At 38.7% G+C, this 23,277-nt stretch overlaps 1 protein-coding gene across 6 annotated transcripts in view; it reads right to left on the reverse strand.

Annotated features, from left to right (window-relative positions):
- RXFP2 (relaxin family peptide receptor 2) overlaps positions 1 to 17,690 on the reverse strand; it is a 58,362-nt gene extending 40,672 nt beyond the window's left edge. For 3 of the 6 annotated variants that reach the window (XM_065902138.1, XM_065902139.1, XM_065902137.1), the window contains exons 1-3: positions 17,514 to 17,690; positions 3,888 to 4,034; positions 1,261 to 1,338 (exon numbers count right to left, since the gene is read on the reverse strand). In XM_065902138.1, coding sequence (XP_065758210.1) covers positions 1,261 to 1,338; positions 3,888 to 4,034; positions 17,514 to 17,556 — 268 coding nt within the window. In that variant the 5' untranslated portion in view covers positions 17,557 to 17,690. Of the gene's footprint in view, positions 1 to 1,260; positions 1,375 to 3,887; positions 4,035 to 17,513 lie in introns of all 6 variants that reach the window. The other 3 variants (XM_065902141.1, XM_065902140.1, XM_065902142.1) reach the window with 3 other exon arrangements.
- Between the last annotated feature and the right edge of the window lie 5,587 nt (positions 17,691 to 23,277).

Below are 23,277 nucleotides of genomic sequence, written 5' to 3' on the forward strand. Positions count from 1 at the left end.
ATGTCTCAAGCTGAGAACACTGTTCTAACTCATTCTTTATAATTCTGGTGCAAGAATCATTGGTCCATACACTTCTTGTCATGTGGTTCCTCCTCTTCATTAAATGGAAATAATCTCACGACTTTGGTGGTTGCCCGCTGTGCACGCAATGGCCTCCACAATGGCGAGTGTACAAGATGACCCACTGTGGCTCAGGAAGAAGACGCTAGAGTTTTCGTACATTTATTTTTCATTTTTTGTAATTTACTCTTTTTTGATTTCTAATTTTATGTACTATATGTTTGAATATAGTAAACTGTATACTAAGTGGTAGCTATGACCTAATATTATAAAGTACATAATATACTGCTAGTGTAGAAGTTAATGTATGTACCTTATACATCTATATTATGTATACATACTAATGTGTGTATGTAACTATATATACACTATATAATTACCTATTCATTTATATATTATGTGTAATATATAGTATATAATACAATCTGTGTATATATAGAGAGATAATTCTACCATAGGACAGAGGCCAAACTCTGAACTGTGCACCCAGAGCTCCCTGTGGGTTGGTCCCACCCTTCGGGGTCCCACTCCTGCTCCTCCATCTTACGCTCTGTGAACCGATGTGAAAGGCATCGGGAAGCAGGCTCTGAACTTCCTACCCCACTGCTCTGTAGGTCATGCTCCGCTGCTCATTCTGTCACCTCTTACTCCATCCAAAGACCTCCGAGTCCATCCCAGAGTCACCTTGTCTGTGGATCTTTCACCCTCCCTGGCACAGACCTCATTTCTCCCAAAGAGCTTCCACACCCCCTTGTGCAAACATTCTTCCTTCAGTTCAGTGCTAATATTGCATCACTCCTGGTTCTGTAAGGAATTGTCCCTCCTGGAACCATGTGAGGTATTTGAAGATTGGGGCCACACCTTAGTTATCCTTGCCCTCAAAGTGCCCAACAGAAGGGCTGAAAAGAAGTTGGTGATTGAAGGGAGTAAGACCTTCCTTAATTGTCACAAGTATTCAGTACCTATGCATTCTTGCAGTCACAGGCTAATACACAGAGTAAGCATAAATAGAGCATGTTGTTTTCCTTTTTCTCTCTTTTCAGTCCCACGAACAGATAATAGACCAGTTGACCACTGAAACACATTGAACTGAAATCGGAGTTCTTAAGGGAATGAATGACACTACCCAGGTAAATCCATGCACCACAAATCATGTTGCTCGCAAAGCTGATACTGAGTCTTCGAACCAATACCACTTACAGCACTCCTGTGTTAATGCCACATTATTAGCATTTCCATGGACTGTGCCAAATATAGTCGCCCATCCACTAGTGTCTCCTGTGAAACACACGGTGATGAACATGGGTCAGTTATTCTATAAATAAAATATCAAATTACAAAACAAAAATATAAAAATTTGATCATGAAATCAACTTAAAGTTTTAAGTAATAGAAAGATAACGACAATGGTAAGGAAGAAAAAGCAGGCAAACATCTCGAGTCCTGTCTGTTTCTGCAATTACAAATATTTTAAATATATGATGATTATTTTCCATACGTGTATCCACCTTGAAAAATATCATCAGTTTCTACTGCTGACATTTTAAATGTTTGATCTTAATTTTGAGATCCTCAGAAGAAAACATAATCTGCATATGTGTATGTAGATACCTACTTGATACATGTAATGAATTCTGATAAAATTCATGTCCTTTGACTTTTTTAATAAGGCAAAAATGAAGTTCCTTTTAATAAAGTTTGGTCTGGTCCTGATGAGAAAAATATTTTCTCAATTTGTCAGATGATATGATCTGCTTATTTGTCAGGTTTCCTTCTCTTTTTTTTTAGCAATGAAAACGTATTCTTTTAAAAAAAGAAGGCTTGATTTTTGAAATATGATTATCTTAGCATTAGCACAAGCTATTAGAGGCAATAAAACATACAATATGAAACAGGATCCTAAAGTTTATATAAATAGAAAAGTAAATTTAAATAGTTGCCCACAAGTCCCTTTACTGTTCTGCTTTTTTTTTTTTTTTTGGTTTTGCTGTGTGGCTTGTAGGACCTCAGTTCCCTGACCAGGGACTGAACCCAAGTCACAGCAGTGAAAGCCTGAAATTCTAACCACTTGACCACCAGGGAACTCCCTCCATAGGTACCTTTTTGCAGATCCCTGCAAATTTTAGTTTATTTTTATTTTTTATTAATATTCTCAACAGCTTTTTAAATTATTCTATTGGTGTCTTTATATGAATTACTTAATTTGCATTTGGAAAACTCCCAAGAGGCAAACAACATGCATGGTCTGAGGTTCCCACGCAGTGAAGAGGAGAGGGTGAAAACGTGAGTGACTTGCCCTTGGTACCCAGAGAGCTGCTCCACCCCTGAGCACTAACTGTCCTTGCCTGTTCTAGGCTCTGGTGACACCAAAGCAAGTAAAATGCCCGTAAGAACCCTTCTCAAGGTGTTCCTGTGTAGTGAGAGAAGTACGGTGGGAAGACGAGGCCGCCTTTAGTATGTCATCCAGGCACACTAGGATGTGATAGCAGCAGAGAGAAAGGGTGCTTGTCCTAGACAGTGGGACAGCCTCAGGGCGGGAGGCGTGGCTGGGAAGCCAAGCTTCTCAGGTGGGGATGGGACACCTGAGCTCTATCCTACAAGCTGAGGCGGAGTGACGCGCAGGTGGTGAAGGCAGAGGTGCCAGGAGTGTGCACGAGTCCCCAGGGGCGTGAGAGCAGATTCTAGAGCCAGACACCAGGCACTCCTGGACTCTGCTGTCACCCCTGGGTGCTAGCTGGGCCATGCCAAGGAGGGGCAGTTCGGTGTGGTAGAAAACACACACGATTCTTCCAGATTCAGGACACCTAGGGTCTACTAGGTCACCTAGGTCCTAGGGTCTACTCTACAACTAACTAGACATGTCAACCTCTCGGGACATCAGTTTCTCCATGGGCAAAATGCACAGGTTAGATGAGAAGATGTATATAGTCCTGATATACAGACCTAAAGTGGCCTGTGAGACCTTTCTGGTCTGGCCTCTCTTACCTCTTTACCCTCTTTATCCTGCTCGCTCCGCCCATCTCGGTCTGGCTTTTACTTCCCGCAAACACAGCTATCTTATTTCATTCAGCCTCTGGGTCTTTCATTTGCTGTTGCCTTTGCCTATAACTCTGTTCCTCCAGAATATTTCATGGTTTTCCTCTTCTTTCATTTCATTCTCAAGTCAAATGTCACCATCTCAGCGAGGGGTTTTGTGGCTATGTCTTTAAAGTAGCCTTTCCCCCAAGTCACTTCCTATCCCACTATCCTGATCTGCATACCTCATGGGGCTTACTACTCTCTTAAATTATTTATTTGGGTACAAGTTTGCTCACATCCTTGTTCACAGGGTTCCTGTGAACCCCGCAAGGGTGAGGCGCCTGTCTCCCCTGAGCCTGTCCCCAACTCCTGCTGACTTGGGGAGGACACAGTGGACACGATATAGGTCTACTGAATAATCTAATTCTCTAGGAAGATCTATTCACACTTTATAGATATTCTTGCAGCTGAACCCAATTTCCAAGCCATAAGGAAGTGGCCATCATTTAAGCCATTTAAAACTAAAATGTGGGTATCTGAGTAGGATTTAAAATAGTTTTACTTTGCTTTTTATGACACACAACATTTTATCATACTGTGTTTCTGATTTAAGCCACCTCTAAATATGAAGATGCAGGTAATTATCACAAATCCATTGGAGAGGAGTTGTTTAGTCGTATCACAATAGGATTCCCTACAGAATACCAAATCACCTCTTCCAGTTCATCACTGTTAGCATTCGATCCATGCACAGTTCTGGGGCGTTCACAAGGGAGTGTGTCCGTATGGAGCTGAGCAAGTAGACTCACCACAGTTCTCCTCGTCAGCCCCGTTCCCACAGTCCTCCACGCCGTCACAGTGAAAAGCACGAGGCAAACACTGGGAGAGATTCCCACAGGGAAAATATCCTTTTGGGCACAAAGGAGTGATTGTACTGCCTTCAGTCAGTGAATAATCTATGTGAAAGAGGGGACAGGAATCTTAAGTAATGGGAAGAAATTATTGATATGGCCAAACTCTTTTCATATTATCCTGTTTAATTTTCACAAAGGTCTATGAGTTGAGTTTTCTGGCGTTACTCTTAGTTTACAATTTCTCTGAGTAATGTTCCTAATTATAACATTTAAAATAATCACCATCATACCAAACATCAACTCTACCAAGAATGGAATCAAGGCTCATTATGAATCTACTCCAGGAAAGCAAGAGTAAACAAAGCCAAAGTGATTGTCCTACTTGTGTATGGAATCAAAGATTTGTTCCCCCCTGGAAACAGGAAAGCAAAACCATGAGCTAACAGGATCAAACAGATGGATTTATTTACTCATTAATCCTTTATAAGAAGTATTTGAGGTGACATAATGAAAATTCACATGCAGAAGGAAAGATGAAGTGTGAATGAGAGAGAAATTCAGGACCACGTTGGAATAAGGAGAGATAATACTACGTAATAACAGGTAACACTCATTGGACTTACTGTATACTGGGTAGTTTGCACACTGGTTAATCTCAGCTATAAGCTATGACCAACCTAGACAGCATATTAAAAAGCAGAGACATTACTTTACCAACAAAGGTCTGTCTAGTCAAAGCTATGGTTTTTCCAGTAGTCATGTATGGGTGTGAGAATTGGACTATAAAGAAAGTTGAGTGCCAAAAAATTAATGTTTTTGAACTGTGGTACTGGAGAAGACTCTTGAGAGTTCCTTGGACTGCAAGGAGATCCAACCAGTCCATCCTAAAGGAAATCAGTCCTGAATATTCACTGGAAGGACTAATGCTGAAGCTGAAACTCCAATACTTTGGCCACCTAATGCAAAGAACTGACTCACTAAAAAAGACCCTGATGCTGGGAAAGATTAAAGGCAAGAGGAGAAGGAGACGACAGGGAATGAGATGGTTGGATGGCATCACCAACATAATGGACATGAATTTGAGTAGGCTCTAGGAGTTGGTGATGGACAGGGAAGCCTGGCATGCTGCAGTCCATGGGGTTGCAACGACTCGGACATGACTGAGCGACTGAACTTAACTGATACCTTCAATCAATGTGTGGGTGATAATATCCTTCCTGTTTCATGGTTAGGGAAGTGAAATGCAAAATCACACAGATAGATCTGAATCATCTCTCTGACCCCAGAGGCCCATTTTTGACGATCATGCTAGGGAGAATCAGGAATCTGCAAAGTCTTCTCCTTGTCCAAGCAACTTAAAAGAAAATGAATGAGAGCTGAATAACTGCTGGATTGAACGAGAAAGTGCAGAAAGGAAACATAATTAATATTTGCAAAGTTACTATATCTGTAGGTAGGATGACCAAAGAGATTCCAGAAACATAGATGTGAGAGCCATTCTCTCAGGTTTTAAAGAATATTTTCCAGAAAATAAAGATATGTGGGGTTTTTTTTTTGTAAATATCTAATAAAAATTTAGGAGTCATATATATGTATATATATATATATATATATATATATATATATTTTTTTTTTTTTTTTTTTTAAAGAGAATAGAGGTTAGATAGAAATAGGCAAGGGGGATTAAGAGGTACAAACTTCCAGTTGCAAAACAAATGAGTCAAAGGTACGAAATGTACAGTGTGAGGGGAAAAAAGTGCAAGATGAAACTTCAAATAAATTGATTTAAGGAGAGTGCATTCTCAGGCAGGGCTACAGTTCATTATGACTAATTGAAGGGAACAAGGGATGTTAGCAAAGTTTTCCTAATCATGCCCATGAAGGTTGGCATCATGGCTAGGAATTTCCTTAGGTTGGGGGTATAGTGCTTTTTGCTTCCCTGGTGGCTCAGATAGTAAAAAATCTGCCTACAAACCAGAAGACCAGGGTTTGATCCCTGAGTCAGGAAGATTCCGTGAAGAAGGGAATGGCTACCCACTCCAATATTCTTGCCTGGAGAATTCCATGGACAGATGAGCCTGGCAGGCTACAGTCCATGGTGTTGGAAAGAGGCAAACACAACTGAGAGACTTGAACTTTCACACTTTATGGTGCCTTTTAATACAGCAGAGGACTAGACAACCTAACCTTTGGGGAGCATCATCTACTGTGTGCTGGGTGTTTCCTAATTATTTCACTTAATTCTAACACATTTGTGTTGTTGGTATTACTGTCTCCATGTGAAGATGAGGAATGTGGACTTGCCAGGTGGCCCAGCATTAAAGAATCTGCTTGCCAATGCAGGAGATGTGGGTTCGATCCCTGGGTCAGGAAGATCCCATGGAGAAGTAAATGGCAACCCACTCCGCTATTCTTGCCTGGGGAATCCCATGGATAAAGGAGCCTGGTGGGCTAGTCCATGGGATTGCAAAGAGTCAAACAGGACTTAGCAACTAAACAACAACAAAGATAATGAATGGCTGCTGAGAATATGAAGGGCACTTCTACTCTGGTTCTTGGGAAAATGCCCTGTGAGCTCTGAGTCCTCCCAGCCCATGCTGCATTGTGATGAAGTGTTCTCCCACCAGAGTGTTCACTCTCCTAAAGTCAGTGATGCCTGCTGACCCTCCTTGTTTAACGAATCACACCATTTGTAAAAGGGCAGGAGTTTGATTCAGATACTAGAGCTAGGTCTGAGTTATATTACATGTCAAGCTTTTAGTGACATTGTTAGAGAGCATGAGTAGATTATTGGATTTTTTGAGCTTTAGTCCTGATGACCCTCAAAATCCTACAAACACATGAAGGAGCCTTTCCTGGGGACCCTGAGATGTGGTGATGCTCACTCTCCTATAGAAGCTGCTGCATCCACGAGGCCTTCCCTCAGTGGGGAGTGTGGCCCTTGGATTCTTTTCTCCCCACTGGGTTTTTGTTTTTACAAAAGTAGAACATATTTTCTCTGCCTTTTCTGCAGTGATTGATGAATGATTTACTGTGAGCAACTAGGCATAACACCAGTCAGGTCTGACTATTTTAGGAAAACTCTCTGCTGTGAGTCTCTGGAGGTTGGCTTGTTAAGCCTATTCATACACGCAAAGGATTTCAAAGATTAAAAAATCAATGAAAGGTCATAGATTTTAAAATCTCTTAACTTCTTTCTTACAAAGATTTCTACAGAGGGCAGGTTTATAAAAACTAGTCCTCCTGTGTTTGGAACATGCATGAAAGTAAAAGTGTTAGTCGCTTCAGTCATGTCTGACTTTGGGACCCCATGAACTGTAGCCCTCCAAGTTCCTCTGTCCATGGAATTCTCCAGGCAAGAATACTAGAATGGGTTGCCATGTCCTCCTCCAGGGGTTCTTCCCAACCCAGGGATCAAACCTGGGTCTCCTGCCTTGGCAGGCGGTTTCTTTACCACTGTGCCACCTGGGAAGCCCTGGAACATGAAAGAGTAAGGGTCAACATTTCTTAGTGAAGCAGCTTTAAGATTAAGATAGTAACTCACAGTTAGAAATAAATTTTGCATCACATCACAATCTGGCGTACAAATACACGCACATACACGCACAGAAAACAAAATTTCTTCAAATATTACTTACCTTTTACTACGGCGGATGAACTCTGATCATTACCATTCTACCTTATTCACTTAAAAAGGCATCACAAGTCACTAAGTTGATCTCATGAGCAACCAATAGGATGTGAACCACTATTTTAAAATATTCATTAGTGATGAAGTACTCTGGAGACCATCACATCCAGATTACAACTCTCTCTGCCACTCCCTAGTTATATCACTTCAAGCAAGCTGTAAATTTTAGTTTTCCCATATTTAAAACTGGGTTAATGATAATATCCCAGGAAGCAGACCAGCTAGTGCTTATGAAGTGCTGGAGAATGCCTGGCCCATGGAATACCCTTGGTTAATGTTGGCATACTGGCAATTGCAATGCAAGGTAAAAAAAATAGAACTTTCATGGAACCTTGCTGGGCCTTAGCATTGCATGATCTTTTTATACAACTTCTATGAGAGAAATAATAGGACTATAATAAAGCTTCTCCTACTTCTTTATGTTATGATTTTAAAAGTTATGTGACATGTATGGTTTCTGTTTTAAGTAACCTCAAACTCTTGAAAGCTAAAGGGGGATTGTAAATGATTAGGCAACAGAAATATCCTTGCAACTTTCTAATAATATCTTTTTATTGATCTAGAAGAGGTGATTTGGTTTTGAAAACAGTTTTGAAAAAAAAAAAAAAATAAAGACAGTTTTGAAATAGACAGCTGAGGCTATGTAGGATATTCTGAAGGCAGAACACTGTCTTCCCTTATGGGGTTTATTATGAAGATAATCTTGAGTTCCCTGAGGTCTGGCCCCATTAAATGTCCATCTCACAGATGCACACTCATTCTGAGTGAGACAAATAATCCAGGGTCAAAGACAGGAAGGATCAAGGTTGTTTCCTTTTCCTTGGGGAAAAAAATAGGCTACATTTACCAGGTATGGGTGAAGGAAGGGGAGGGGAAAGACTGACCATGTATAAACAGAACCTTACCAACTGTATTTCTAAAAATTCCCATTTTTCACCCCAGAATGGAATCTTCCTGTAAAACAATTCAAGGTATAAATTGTATGTGGAAGGGAAATAAAATCTATTCCCTACCTACTCCCTTGCCCTCTGTATCATGAATCTTTATTATCTAACCTAGTGCCTGGAACTTAGTTGGTACTCATTAATTTTTTAAATGAATTAATGGATCATTTAGGAATAAAAGAAGGGTTGAAAGAAGAACCTCTTTAAAATGTAAAATGCCCAAAGTTGCAGGCTAATGTTTTGATTCTGATGACAAAATATTGTTTAGTTTTCAAAGTGCTTATCACTTATCATTCTGTCATTATACAATTTAGAAAATGATTATGAGCCCTTGCTATGGTTGGCATGTACTGAAAGAGAGCCAATACCAGTCTGTAGACAGCATACCATGCTGTCTATTCTTCCTGCCATCTGTGCAAGTGGAGATAGTTTTTATTGAAACTTGGGGATTATAAAAATGGAGGATGCCTATATAAAAGCTGTGTCAATCGCTTCTGCAGCAATGTCTATGGGACCCCTGCCAAACGTGCAGCTGAGGGGAGGTTTGAACATGTGACAGAGAATCTCTCAGTAATAGTCTTCCTCTCTGCTCTTCTGGTCAATATTCTAGACATGTCTGTGCAAAGGGATTCTGAAATGACTCGTTGATAGCTTTTTGAAGCCAACTGGACTGCTGCCTAAGGACATACTTTTCTGCTAGCTCACCCCTTCCTTGAGGGGGAAAAAACAGATGAGAATGATCTTTAAGGTGCTTAGTTTGACTTGCTTTCTTGGATTCTCTGCCAACGCTCGTCCTGCATGCTGTGGAAGGAAGTCTTTATTCTCTCAGCCTGGTGTTCTGGCTGAGGCTCTTTCCACGTCCCTGCCAGGGACGGGGGACGCCACCCACAGGAAGCCCAGGGGATCTTGGCCCATGAGGCCATTTCCCAGAGTGCTCTGCTCCTAATTCAGATGGAATTCAGATGGAGATGAGGCCTCTGCTGTTCACTCTAGAGAGACAGTTACTGCATCACGGGAAGGAGCATTCATTTAACATCTAGAAAACGTCAGCTGGGCGCCTACAATGTGCTCTGTCGACAAGGCAGACACGACACGGCCCATCCCCACCTGGAGCTCAGCTTGCAGGATCTCCAAGAGGAGCAGCAATGCCACTCAGCGAAGCGAAGGTGAATCCAGCCCAGTCGCTGAGATCCCCTGTGGGAGGCCTCCCCGATCTCTGTGAAGAACCTGAGCTCCACTAAAACCCCACCTTTTCAGGGCACAGGATTTATTATTTGTTTGAAAGAAATTAGTAAAGTCTTCTCTCTCTCTTTTTTTTTTTTTTTAAAAGAAGCCATTATGTTAAGGTAAGAGTGAAAGTTTCTCAGTTGTGTCCAACTCTTTGTGATCCCATGGACTATACAGACCATGGAATTCTCCAGGCCAGAATACTGGAGTGGGTAGCCAGACCCAGGGATTGAACCCAGGTCTCCTGCATTGCAGGCAGATTCTTTACTGGTTGAGCCACAAGGGAGGCCAATGTTAAGGTGAGTGGAGAGAAACTGGCCTCCTGATGGTTGTTTTTTAAACTTAGAAATCTTATCCTTTTACTCTACTGTTGGGTCCTCCCATCCCTGACAATATTGTGAGGCCCTGTCAGTGAATATGGGCTTCCCAGGTGGTACTAGTGGTAAAGAACCTGCCTGCCAATACAGCAGACCTAAGAGACATAAGATATGAGGGTTCACTCCCTGGGTCAGGAAGATCCCCTGGAGGAGAGCATGACAACCCACTCCAGGATTCTTGCCTAGAGAATCCTATGGACAGAGAAGCCTGCTGAGCTACAGTCCATGGGGTTGCAAAAAGTTGGACACGACTGAAGGAAAATTTAGCAGGCACACATCAGTGAGTATGCGCAGAATTTGGATCCAGTTTTATGCACACACTGACTCCACCTTCTTCCCATTTCAAAAGACTCTGGCCTTAACTGAGTTTCTCTAAGTCCCCAGCTTCTGTTCTTTTCTCCTGGGACAAACTGACCACCTTCAACTGTGAATGTTCTTCATGACCCTACTCACAGATTTTCTGCAGAAACTATCACCCCAGCTCCCTCCTCAGGTTATTGCCTGAAGTTTGGACAAATTTGGGGAAACAATGTCTAACTATATGGAATAGAGTATTGGTTCAATGTGTGTTGATCTAAATTGGAAAACAAAAAAAGATTTCTAAATTGCCAACATAATCCTCACAAGGGATGAATTTCCACCCCATGTCCGCTTGGGCTGGGTGCTTTTATGCGGATGACATACTGAACACTAAGCTCTAAGGTACATAAAGGCACAAGAAAGACTTCTTTTCAAAAGATCTCTTCTACTGACCAGTTCACTGCTTAAACTTCATTGTGAGGGATGCATCCTTTTAGGTTCATATCTGGTCTTTTAGTATTTAAATCCATATCTTGTTCTATAAGAGTCTGACTTCTTCCTAAAACCTGTCCATGTAAAATGAACTCAAGAGAATGAACACTGTGATGGGTGAATGGAAGAAGAATGTGGAAAGTGTTATTATGAAGGAGATGGGGTGAAACCTCATGGAAACTTGGCATGGGAGATGTGGAGAGGAGAAAAGATTATACCTTTTTCCTTTCACCACTCTCTTCTAATCCTCTCTGATTTGTTGACTCCTCTGCCTTGAGGGACTTCCACTGGCTATTCTTCTTGGTGGTAACTCTCTCAAATTGTGTCACTCCAACTTACATATTGACCTGTGTCCGAGACTGCTGTGTATGACTGGGCAGGATGAACCTCGCACAAGTACGGGGCACCTTCACACAGCTGCTAGTGCTGAGGTCCTGGATGATGCACCCTTTATGATGCACAAAGGTTGATGGGCTCCCTTCCTGCCCACAGACAAACCTATCTGTGTCCTATATTCCATTTCATCTCCTCTTCTCAGTATCTCTTCACATTATCTCCTTTCTCTCCTGTATTTTCAATATCACTGTCTCTCCACTGGCTTTTCCATTAACATTAATCTTACTCAATCACCTCTTAACCTTCAAAACAAACAAATCAACCAACCAACTAATTGAGCAAGCAAGCAACCAACCAATCAACTAACTAACTCTCAGTCCTACTGGAGCTGAGACACTCTTCTCCCTTCAAAGTTAAATTTCTCAGAAAAATCATACTAGCCAGTGTTTCCAGTTCCTTACTACCCTTTCTTTCCTCAGTTTACAGCATTCAGCCTTGGCTGTGCTGCTCCACTGAAATTTTTCCCACTGGAATCACTAATGTTCTCTTTATTTCTAAACACTGTAGATATTTTATAGTCTTCATTTTGCTTAATTCTCGCCAGCATTTGACCCAGCCAGCCACAGTCACTAGGTTGAAACCTTTTCTCCCCTGGCTTTGTGATGTCTCACTGTCCCGGTTTCCTTCCTTTTTCTCCACACTCTCACGGCCCTCCTCTCGTCCCACCCCATCTCCTTAAATGCGTTGGCTTCTTTTTCTTCATCAATACCCTGAATGTCACCGATATGCGTTAGGTCAGAATAAAGTCAGGTAAAGAATTTAGAGGGACCTGTGAAGAGTTACTAATATTTTAGTTTGTCAAACAAGAACATTAAAAATCCCAAATTATGATTATTAGAATAATTATTATAAGAAAAACAGTATTTTGTTGTTAAAACTCTGAGAGAATATATGCACAGAAGAAACGGCAGTCCCTTGAAAGGAATACATTTAGCTTTACAAAAGACTAATTTATTTTTGCTCATGGATGGGTGAAACTTTCATTCCTGACAGCAGTGGCCTGGAACATAGTGTTTGCAACTATGTGTGAGAAAACCGAATCTGGCAATGCGAGCAGAATTCTCCAGTGAGGTTAGCCCCTCTGTTCTATAACTCACAAATGTTTTCTGCCACTGTGTCACTTGTCTTTAACTTTGCTTACAACAGAGGCTCCAGAGAGGAAATGATCAGATCCTGACTTTAAAATAACTATGCAAGCTAAAAACAGAAGGCAGCGTACTTGATTTATTAAGGATATTTATAAAAACCCATAGCATATAATATACCTAATGGGAAATTTTTGGAGATGTTCACTTTGAGGTTGAGAACAGGGCAGTGAAGTCCACTATTATTGCATCTTTTCAAGACTGCACTGGGGACTTTCCTGGTGTTCCAGTGGCTAACACTCTGAGCTCCCAATGTAGGGGGCCTGGGTTCAATCCCTGGTCCAGGAACTCAATCCCACATGCTAAGAGTTCTCATACTACAACTAAAAATCCCTCACGTCACAACTAAGACCTGGTATAGCCAAACAAATAAGCACTTTGTGGGGGGTGGGGGGGGTTGGTCTGCATTGGAGGACATAGCAAAGGTAACAAAGCAAAGTGAGCAAATCAATGATATACATGCTGGAAGAAATAAAATTGTCCCTATTCATGAATGATATCAGTGAGAACATTAACAAATTCAAACTAATATATTATTAGCATTATAGAGTTTATCAAGGTTTCTGTAAAGCCAATTTAATATCTTTATATCAATTACAAATAATTGAAAAATGAAGTATTTAAAAAAACTGCCTTTTACAATATCATCAACAGTGTTTACTATAGCATCAGATCTAAGAAAAATTTGCAAGACATTTGTGCAAAGTACGTAAAGTTTTTGATAGATATTAAGGACCTAAATAAATGGAGTTAATTCTTCTCTCAAATTGATGTATAGGTTCAAAGCAATTTCAGTAAGAATCCAGGAGTGTGCATGGGTATGCATGTGTGTGTAGAAATGGATAAGCTGTTTCTCCAACACATGTGGGGACAATAAAGGACAGGAGGAGCCAGCTGTGTCTTGAAGAAGGAAGACGAGGTGAGAGAACTGGTTACCTGTATATCAGGACTTATGATAATGATCCAATAATTCTGAGAGTTTAATAATTGCACCAATATCTGACCAAGGCTCAGAGGTTGTCTGGCACGTGGAAGGTCTAAGACTGCCGAGGATGAGGGCTGTAACTTGAACACAGGTCGGCTCACCCCTAAATCTAGCATCCTCGCCACTCTGCTGTCTCTCCTGTCCTAATCCCTTTCAATTGGTGTAGCACTTCATGATTCCAAATCTCTGTTGTGTATGCCCTCCGTGTCCAGTCTCTGACTAAGCAACACCCGAAGAATTAAAAACCACCTTCTTTTCTAAGCTTTGGGTCAAGATGATCTATTATGAGCAAATGCCGACTACGCTCCCCACCACACTGACTTTTCCGAAGACACAAGGGTCAACTGATAACTCTGCTTTTTCACTGAAACGTTTAGTTTATCGAAGAGAGAATCTCCCCAGAAGGTGACCAGAGAAAAGGCTGCTGCTGTGAGAGGAGCTAAGCTCCGTAAGAGCAGTGAGACTCGGCTTCCAGGTTGGCTTGAGGAAGCGGCTGGACACAGCCGGTCAGCAGAGGCTGGAACCTGCATGAAGCCACCTGCTGGGTACAGCCCCTGACAATGCATGGGGGATAAGTTACCTCTGCTGACCACCCAAGGCTGTGATTTTAATACTGGCCAGGAAGGAAAGCAGCGGTGATATCTCTGCAAACTGGGCATGAGATTCGGAACCTGATCACCCACAAGGCAAAGTCCCTGAGATTCTCGTATAAACTACGGCTCAGAACTGAACATTGCAATGAACTATGTTGATGCAATTCTGAGACCGCTCATAGGGAGAAATGAGCAGGAGGAAAATCTGTCCAACTTCATGAAAATGTCCAGGCCTTCAAAAAAGAGAAAATATGCCAGGGGAATTGGGAGATAAAATATCTTCCCCTTATCAAACACATATTCTATTCACACAGAACTTCCCTTAGGGGGAAAAAAAATTAAAGTGATATGCCACTGATGAGAACATTTATCGCAAACTTAATTTTTTTCTATGCTACCGAATATCTAGAATTATAGGGATGAGGGATGGATGCATGTGAATGAAGCATTTAAAGACGTTTCTGCTAATTCCACTATGAATTCTTTTTTTTCTACTATGATTTCTTGTGTAAATTTCCACTATTTTTTCTGATGTCTTACTTTCCACTATTATTTCTTATGATTTCTTATTTACCATCATATAACTGTGTACACAAAAACTATCCTTAGTTAACTGAATTTTATTCAAGTCACAATGTCTTAGGATTAAATGTGCCATTTTTCAATATCAGCTTACCGGAAAGCAACATCCCAATTTTTGTCTTTAAAATTCAGGTGACAGCCAATTTTGTCACTTCAAGTGAGAGTCCTTAAAACTCTTTTATTACACTGGGTCATATTCATTCACGGTAAGCTGAACAAATGAATAAACATCTGTTGTGAGATGTATTTTAGGTAGTGCCTTTAGAGATAACTTATCTCCGATGACCTTCACTTCTGGGTTTCTGCTATTCTTCCTCTTCCCTCACAGTGGGCTCCATTCAGCCCAGAAGCAGGTGAGTTTTCATTAGCAGTGCTGCTTCAGCCTCTCAGTATGACTGACCCACAGTATAATTGATTTTCACAGCTATTGGCAGCGTGGATGTAATTGTGTGAAATTAAGATTTAGTTCGTAAACCTTTTCTCAAGACACAGTCTCAGCCCTTTTCTCCAGGGCTGAACTGACAGGACTTACAAAGCACAGGGTTGAGATTTGAATTGGTCCATTAGGGGGCAGTCAAATACTGTTCACGTCAAAGTGCAGCTCAAGCTCTGTTTTTGATGACTATGTTTTTCAAGGTTACAAATTATTTGAATAAGTAGCAACTGGTAGTTATCAAGTAGCATTCTCAGTGCTTCATGCTTTCAATTTCCCAGCCCATGTTTTTAGTTTGTAATATTGTTCATAATTAGCCCATAAAATTTTTATTGGGAAGGAGTTTGAAGCTGGTTAACAATACAAGTAAAAAAACTGATGATAAAATACATGAAGAAAGTGATGATAAGATCTGTTATCTTGATTGATTAACTAATGTTGGTAGCTTAAGATAGCCATATCATTCATTCTTTAGGCCACAAGGGTGATTATGGCCAGAAGAGAAAAGACAAATCATATAATTATTAACTTTTCCTTTTATTTAGATCTGGTCTTAGAATCTATCACAAATATTCATTTAAATTTAAAAAGTAATTTTTACTCATATAATTCTAAATGACTTTCCTTTGTTTATTATAAACAACTTTATTGCTTTAACTGTGTAATTTTAACTGCTTTAACTAACAACTATAATTTTATTGTGGAAAAGAAAAAGATTTTGCTGATATATATACCAAATTATTTTTATAAGCAGGAGTAAGATATCAAAACATTAACATATCTAACTTTGAAAATAAATTATTTTAAATATAAAGGGCTTAAAAGTAATATAAAATTAGAAAATATAAATTTCCAGAAAATTGTAATTAATAAATATTTATTAGATTGGTATTATGGATTTTAAATATGGCATTTACTTAGAAATAAAAAAAAATCATCTGTTTGAATTTTTCCTTCTTTTTTAAAGAACAGCATTACATTGTGGTAAATCTTAAAAACATTACTTTGGTAATAGATAAAGATTTTGCTTTTCCAAGGCAAATCAATTTAGATGCATTACCATAAGCAAGTACTTTAGTAAAATTGGTTAACCATAGTTACATACCTGTACATTAAAGAATTTTTAAGGGCATAGATAACCTTTATGACATGTGTTGAATACAAGAACCTATTTTAAACTGTCTATTCTTAAAGATCATAAAAAGTTGAAATTACAAATGTGCATACAGCATTAACTTCTGAAGGAAGAAGACCTTAAATCAAGAAGTAAACTGCTTTCTACAACTGTATTTCATGCAAAATGAGTTCACATAATGTTTCTCCTTAGATAACACTTAAGTTTTCATGTAAGAAAGATTAAAATATGACAAAACTCATGCTACATGTATTAAAATATTCTAAAATAATTTGAAAAAAGTTTTAGTAATCCAAATTCAAGCTAAAATTTAAATATTAAAAATATTTTATCTGTTGGATATTCTTAAATAACTGCTCATAAATACTGCATTTTATTTCAATATTTAAAATATGCAGTTGAATTCATTTAATAAAATAAAAAATTTTAAAAACCTAAAACAAATTTCTCAGAAAAGAAATATAATTTCGAATTTTAACTTCATTCTCAGAGGTTTATTAAAAGTTTTTAAGAAAGTCTATGAACTTAAAAACATCCTTATTAAGACTAATAATAAACCCACATGCCTTGGGTATGATGAATAGATTATTTACTTAGAAGTGTACAACCTCACAGCAAAACAAGTCTATATTTTTCTTTAAAACCAGGTAAAGATTAAATTTTGTCTTTTTTTTCTCAGCTATACAATAAAAATGCCACTAACTTGAAAGTAAGCTGCTTGGCTAAAATGAAAATGTTTAAAAATTAAAACAGAAAGGAGAATTATCTAAATAGGTAGCTTTGGTTCATTTTAATTATTTTCTTTTATCTAGATTTGCTCTTAGGGAGAAATATTGATTTTAGATTTGTCTTTGGTTTTGCAGTTTCCAGTTTAATTATGTTAATAATGAAATATAGCAACTAACAGCTATATAAAATTTATGAACAGATTTCAACAGGTTGGAATTTCATAAGGCAAAATTCTAATTTACTAACGTATCGTACATTTTTTCAAATACTAAAAAAATTTCTCCATTATCATTGATTTCTTCACCATTGATTTTTTAAAGCTATCTTGTCTACAATTTTAACCACATTTAAAAGGCAAGTTTCTACGAAAAATCTGTTGCATCTAGAAACTGCTAGGATGAGACTACAAGCAACTAGTGACAATGACAACGCAAACTGGAGATCTGCTCATCAAACATTGCAATGAATGTATTATAAACATGATAGAACTAAGTAGAAATAATCAGTTCTTTTGGAATTGCACTCATTTAAGCGAGAAAGCAGCAGCCTTACCTTTGACATCCATCAGAACGATGAAATGAAGTAGAAGGAACATTGCAATCAATCTGCGGCTGAAGAGACACTTAATACCAGAAACGTAACAATGGGTTCACAGCAACTGAGTTATTAGACGTATGCTCCTTATACCTCAGAAGGAGTTCTGATATACTAACTTCGGTGCCTCCCCTGTGTCTGAGCATGCTCACAGCTAGAACTTTACTGGCACGAGAGGAGACGGTCTTTGTCACTATGCAGCCTATCTTTCATTCTTTTTTTTTTTTTTGGTTTCATTTTATTTCAAATCTACAGTTGTATTCTTGATCATTAATTCATTATAGTATGTACACAGAAACATACAGAAAACTCTGGTATTATAAAAAACATTTTTTAAAAATCACTCTAAAAAGTTTCCCATTAAAGCATGTAGCACAATTTGCTCCTAATTTAGTATATGTGCTGCCAAAGCAAACACAGATTTGCTCTTAATTTAAATCCAATCGTATATAGAAGTTCTCCAATAGGGAGGGAAATAGATTTACACTGAATAGGTGACGAAACTCTTTGCAAGCATATTTTTCATTCAATAAACAACTAACAAAAAGCTACTCACTGGCAAATATATGAAGAATACCTGCTTCCATTCAAATGCACTTAAATGTTTTCAAATGATATACAGAAAGATAGTAATAACTAAGATAAATGGCCCTGTGTTTAATAGTTACTCACTTAAGACATTCACACAATATTTTAAACTTCATTTACTTCCTATATAATTATGTTCCTTTTTTAAAATGGACACTCTTACTCTTGCTTTCAATCCCGTGTTTCACATCTATTAGAAAATATTAATTATAATTCAGTTCTTACATCCTGAAAGCAGCTTTTAAAGCAGCATAGTCTGTAAGTTAGAGAAAGGGACTTTGGTCATAGAATTCAGTTGATCCTAGTCTAATGAGTCTACAAAAGGACATTGTAGAATTTCGTTGTCTAAGAAATTCTGAGAAATGTCTATGTAGACATACTAAACATTTCGTAGTTGTGATTTGGACAGAGGATTTTCTAAGAGAATGATACTTTTATATGTTGCTATGAATTATGTCATAACAACACTGAAAAACTATCTTGTGATGACTGGCTACACCATCACAAATCATAAGAAATGGGGTTTTCATTGTTCTTTCTTTCATTCCAGCCTTTGATAGAATAAAGATTCAAAGGGAATTTCAACTAGAAAATATTTTATTTATCACATAATGCAGTTAGTTCTTTTCTCTTTTAAGAAGTGAGCTAAATTCTCCAGACTCTTTCCAGATACATTTAGATGTAGTCTCATCTTATTTTTCAAACCAAAAGAGAGAGCAGCAAGAATAAAGGAAACGATGAAAAGAAATAGTTCAAGGTTTTTTCTTACATTTCAAGCACCCTTTTTCTTCACTAATTTTGAGGTCTTTTCACATAAAATTTGCCTTAGTTCTCATAAAAGAACTCAGAGTGATGAATTTTTCCTGTATTTTGTGTTCTACTGTCAAAATGAAGGGTGCTAGTGTCTGGTATTGAAACTTTAAGCATAAATTTTTAAGTGCAGTTGAATACCATGAATTGTCCATGACAAATTTATTTGAGGTTTTAAATATATATTTCATGAAAACACAATTTTTGGAAAAAGAAGAAATGTCAAGATTTCAAAGCACTTAATTTTGACTTCTTCTTGAATATTAAGCCTTAGAAATAGATTTAAATTGTTAAAGCATTGAATCATCATCCTTTTGTGTTAAGCTTTTCAAAGTTAATCTTTATAATATTAACATAAATAATTCAGAACTCCATAATTATAAATAATAGTTAAGAACATCTTAGGCTCATTATTGGTTTCTAAAGGCCAAAAGTGCAAGTATTGAAAGATATTTCATTTAATCAGTTTTAACTTTGATTTACCTAGCATGAGCATCTAGTATCTTGAACTGAAACCCAAACGGTTGAAATGTACACGAGGATGTAATATAGGGGTTTAAATAAGGGTGAATGGGTTGATTCTTTCCTTGGAGACACAGCTAGTGCAGAAGCTCCAGAGAGTGCTTCATGCAGAGAGGAAGACTTGTACAAACTGATTCATCCCTGGATGTTAACGTCAAACTTGCACAAGTGTATTTTATTGATCTTTGCCTGAATCAACTTATTCCTTCATGAAAGTCTCCTGTGGGTAGCACTCACAGTTTTGGCAATAATAGTATAAAAGCTCATATAAATATAGTATTCAATAAATAGCACAATTCAATGTAATTCTGTCTAATTCAAGGGAATTCACTAACAGGATAATTACCTGGGCTTCCCAGGTGGCTCAGTGGTAAAGAATTCACTTGCCAATTCAGGAGACATGGGTTTGACCCCAGTTGAGAAGATCCCCTGGAGAAGGAAATGGCAATCCACTCCAGTATTCTTACCTGGGAAATCCCATGGACAGAGGAGCCTGGCTGACTACAGTCCATGGGGTCGCAAAAGAGTCAAACAGGACAAGAACACTGGAGTGGGTTGCCATGCCGTCCTTCAGGTAATCTTCCCAACCCAGGGATCGAACCCACGTCTCCTGCAGTTCCTGTGCTGCAGGCAAATTCTTTACCACTGAGCCACTGGGGAAGTTCCAAAACCTTAAATATTCAGCTATAATTATAATTATGATTAGGATTATAATTACATTAGCCTTTCTTCATGAGATACATCATTAACTCATCATTCAGTAAGATTGATATTTTGAGTAACCTTTCAGTAGTGGTAACAGACCTACTTGTTACTCTGTAGTCAGAACAAACCTAGCTGAATCAAACAGCCTCATCAGCACAGAATGTCAGTCAGTTAAGCAATCCTGTCCTCATATAGGGTCCGTTTTGAGAAGGGAAGTCTCAGTTATGTATTCTCACTCTAATACTTTACATTTAAAATAATTTAAGTCATGCTCCATTTATCTGGGAATTTCAACTCTTGGCAAGCTCAGTGAATAGGAGCATAGCTATAAACCCAGAGTAAAAAAAATATCACAGAGACAACCACTCCCAGCAGGAGGGTAGATTAGATAGTCTCTGAAAAGGCTTCTTGCTTGGAAATAAAAGCTCTTGCACGAAAACAATTTTCATTGCATTTCTGCAGTGTTAAAAATGAGAAGAATCAAGTCTAAAGGAAAAACACGAGACAAAAGCAAAAATGCTGAAACGGCGATGCAGAACACTAAACAAACATAAAAGGCAAGATATGCCTTCAAACAAATGCAGATGCAAACTAAAAGATCAACTTTTAAACTGGGGGAGTGGCACGGTCTCAGAGCTCAGCCTCAGCCTCCCCAGAGGACTAAGCCATGCACCGTCAAAGAGGCATCCTCTGGCACTGTGCAGTAGAAACACGAACCCTGTAGAAAACAGCCTCAGTTTAGTTCCTCGGGGTTTACCCAGATTAACGTCATCCAAATCCTGGCTCACTATCAACGCTCAACCAAGCACTCTCAGGTGACACTTAGCACAGGTAAAAGCAACAGATTCAGAACCCCAGGAGCTTCATATATTGAAATTATCAGTTATGGAATATAAAATGTTTAAAGAAAGAAACACACAGAATCACAAAAATAAGTAAGAAATAAGAAACCATTCAAAAGAAACAGAATTTTTAGAAACAAACAACATATTTGTGGAACTTAAGAACTCAATGTATGGCTAAAAGTAGTCATTAAGACATAGTTGAGAAAAAAAAGTTGTAGACTGGAATAAAGAGGTAAAGAAATTATCCAGAATTTAGTACAGATAAACAGGGAATGAACAAAACTAAAGAAATTAAAAGCTCCAGAGGAAAGCATGAGAAGTTTCAGAGGAAAGCATGAGAAGTTTCAACATGCAGCTAGAGTCCCAGAAAGAACAAGCTGTGAGAATAAAAGAGAACATTTAGGGAGGTGATGACTGAGAATTTTCTAGAAATGATAAAATATAAAATTTATAGATATAGGAAGAACAATGTCTAGTAGGCGGTGCAAATAAAAATAAATCCACATCTGGACATTTGGCATTAAAATGGAGTAATAGCAAATATACAGAGAAAGCTTTAAAATAAAGCAGAGAGAAAAAGCAGATGACCTACACAGGGGAAACTAGAATGCTAATGGACTTCTCAACAATAATGATGGAAGTCAGAAAAGATGCAATAGCATTCAAATTCTGAGAGAAAATGACTGGCAACTAAAAACTGTATTCCTAGGAAAATTGTATTTTAAAGGGAACACTAGATATATTGAAAAGTTAGGTAAGACTCCAAATGAAAGGAGCAGATAAGAAGTCCAGTGGCTTTTCAAGGAAGGGAGCAATCTGTCTGAACTGCAAAGACCACTAGATGAAATCTGTGCCCTGCACATCTTGAATAGAACAAACTGAGAGCTTAAGAAGTCACGTCATGGTGTAGAGCAACTAAGTCCACAGTCAGGCTGATGGCAGAAGAAAGTAAACCTGATTCTTGTACCTGAGTGAAGCTGAGAGAATCCTGGCCACACACACATGGCCAGACCAAAAAGAAGCATGTGAGAGATATTGTGGTACATTAGATTAGCATTCCCAATTATTCCACTTTATGCAAATGGATTATGCACTCAGTTCCACATTTTGCCATGTGACTTGGCAGAACCTCTCATAGTGAGTGTGTATTTTTCTGCTGCACTGATTTTTGCCTCGATTGTGAGATCGATTTTCACCAATAAAATGTGACCAGAAGTAACATATGCCACATTCCAGGAGAGGCTTTAAATGTCTTGTGTGGTGTGGCTTGGCTTCCCTGCTCCTTAGCCAGAGTGAGAGCCACGCGCAGCAGGCTTGAACCTGAGCCCAGCCGAGCCCAGAAGAGCCACACATGACCCACAGACTCGTGAGCATGTTTGTGGTTGTAAGCCACTGAGATTTTTTATTTTTTTTGTTGCTGTTTTGGTTGCAAAACAACAAAACCTGGCTCAGAGAGATGGATCTGGAAGTCACTCATCCTGACCTTAGTTTTTTAGGACAAAAACTAAGGATATTGGGTTAGTGGCATGTGCTATATATATTGAATCATTAGTGCACAAATTCCATTTTTATTTGAAGTAATTTTCTTCTTTTGGAATGTCTTCTACATTATACATGATTCCCATGTTTTTTACAGTAAATTATGCAGCTGTTATTTGCTGAGGTGACATTCCCTTCAGTATTCACAAAATGATTCCTGATTATTTACTAAGTTCTTTTGCTTTCTGAAATTCTATAAACTATGACTGAGCTTAAATAAGTTAGTCGGAGAAGGCAATGGCACCCCACTCCAGTACTCTTGCCTGGAAAATCCCATGGATGGAGGAGCCTGGTAGGCTGCAGTCCATGGGGTTGCTAAGAGTCGGACACGACTGAGCGACTTCACTTTCATTTTTCACTTTCATGCATTGGAGAAGGAAATGGCAACCCACTCCAGTATTCTTGCCTGGAGAATCCCAGGGACGGGGGAGCCTGGTGGGCTGCTGTCTATGGGGTCGCACGGAGTCGGACATGACTGAAGTGACTTAGCAGCAGCAAATAAGTTAGTAGATGCTATTTTCTAGTGCTTGCGTACCATGGTCTCTAAGTGCCTTCCATTTTAAAACTTCAGGTAACATAAAATAAATCTGAACACTATTTGGTGAATGTTTTAACTTTCAAGTCTGTATATTGAGTTTACTCTGAGTGAATGGACCTTTATTTACAAAATACAATCATATCTACTGCTGGGTAGTGATCTTTGATGTAAAGTG

The sequence above is a fragment of the Muntiacus reevesi genome, chromosome 11, assembly GCF_963930625.1.
Source record: "Muntiacus reevesi chromosome 11, mMunRee1.1, whole genome shotgun sequence".
Lineage (NCBI taxonomy): Eukaryota > Metazoa > Chordata > Mammalia > Artiodactyla > Cervidae > Muntiacus > Muntiacus reevesi.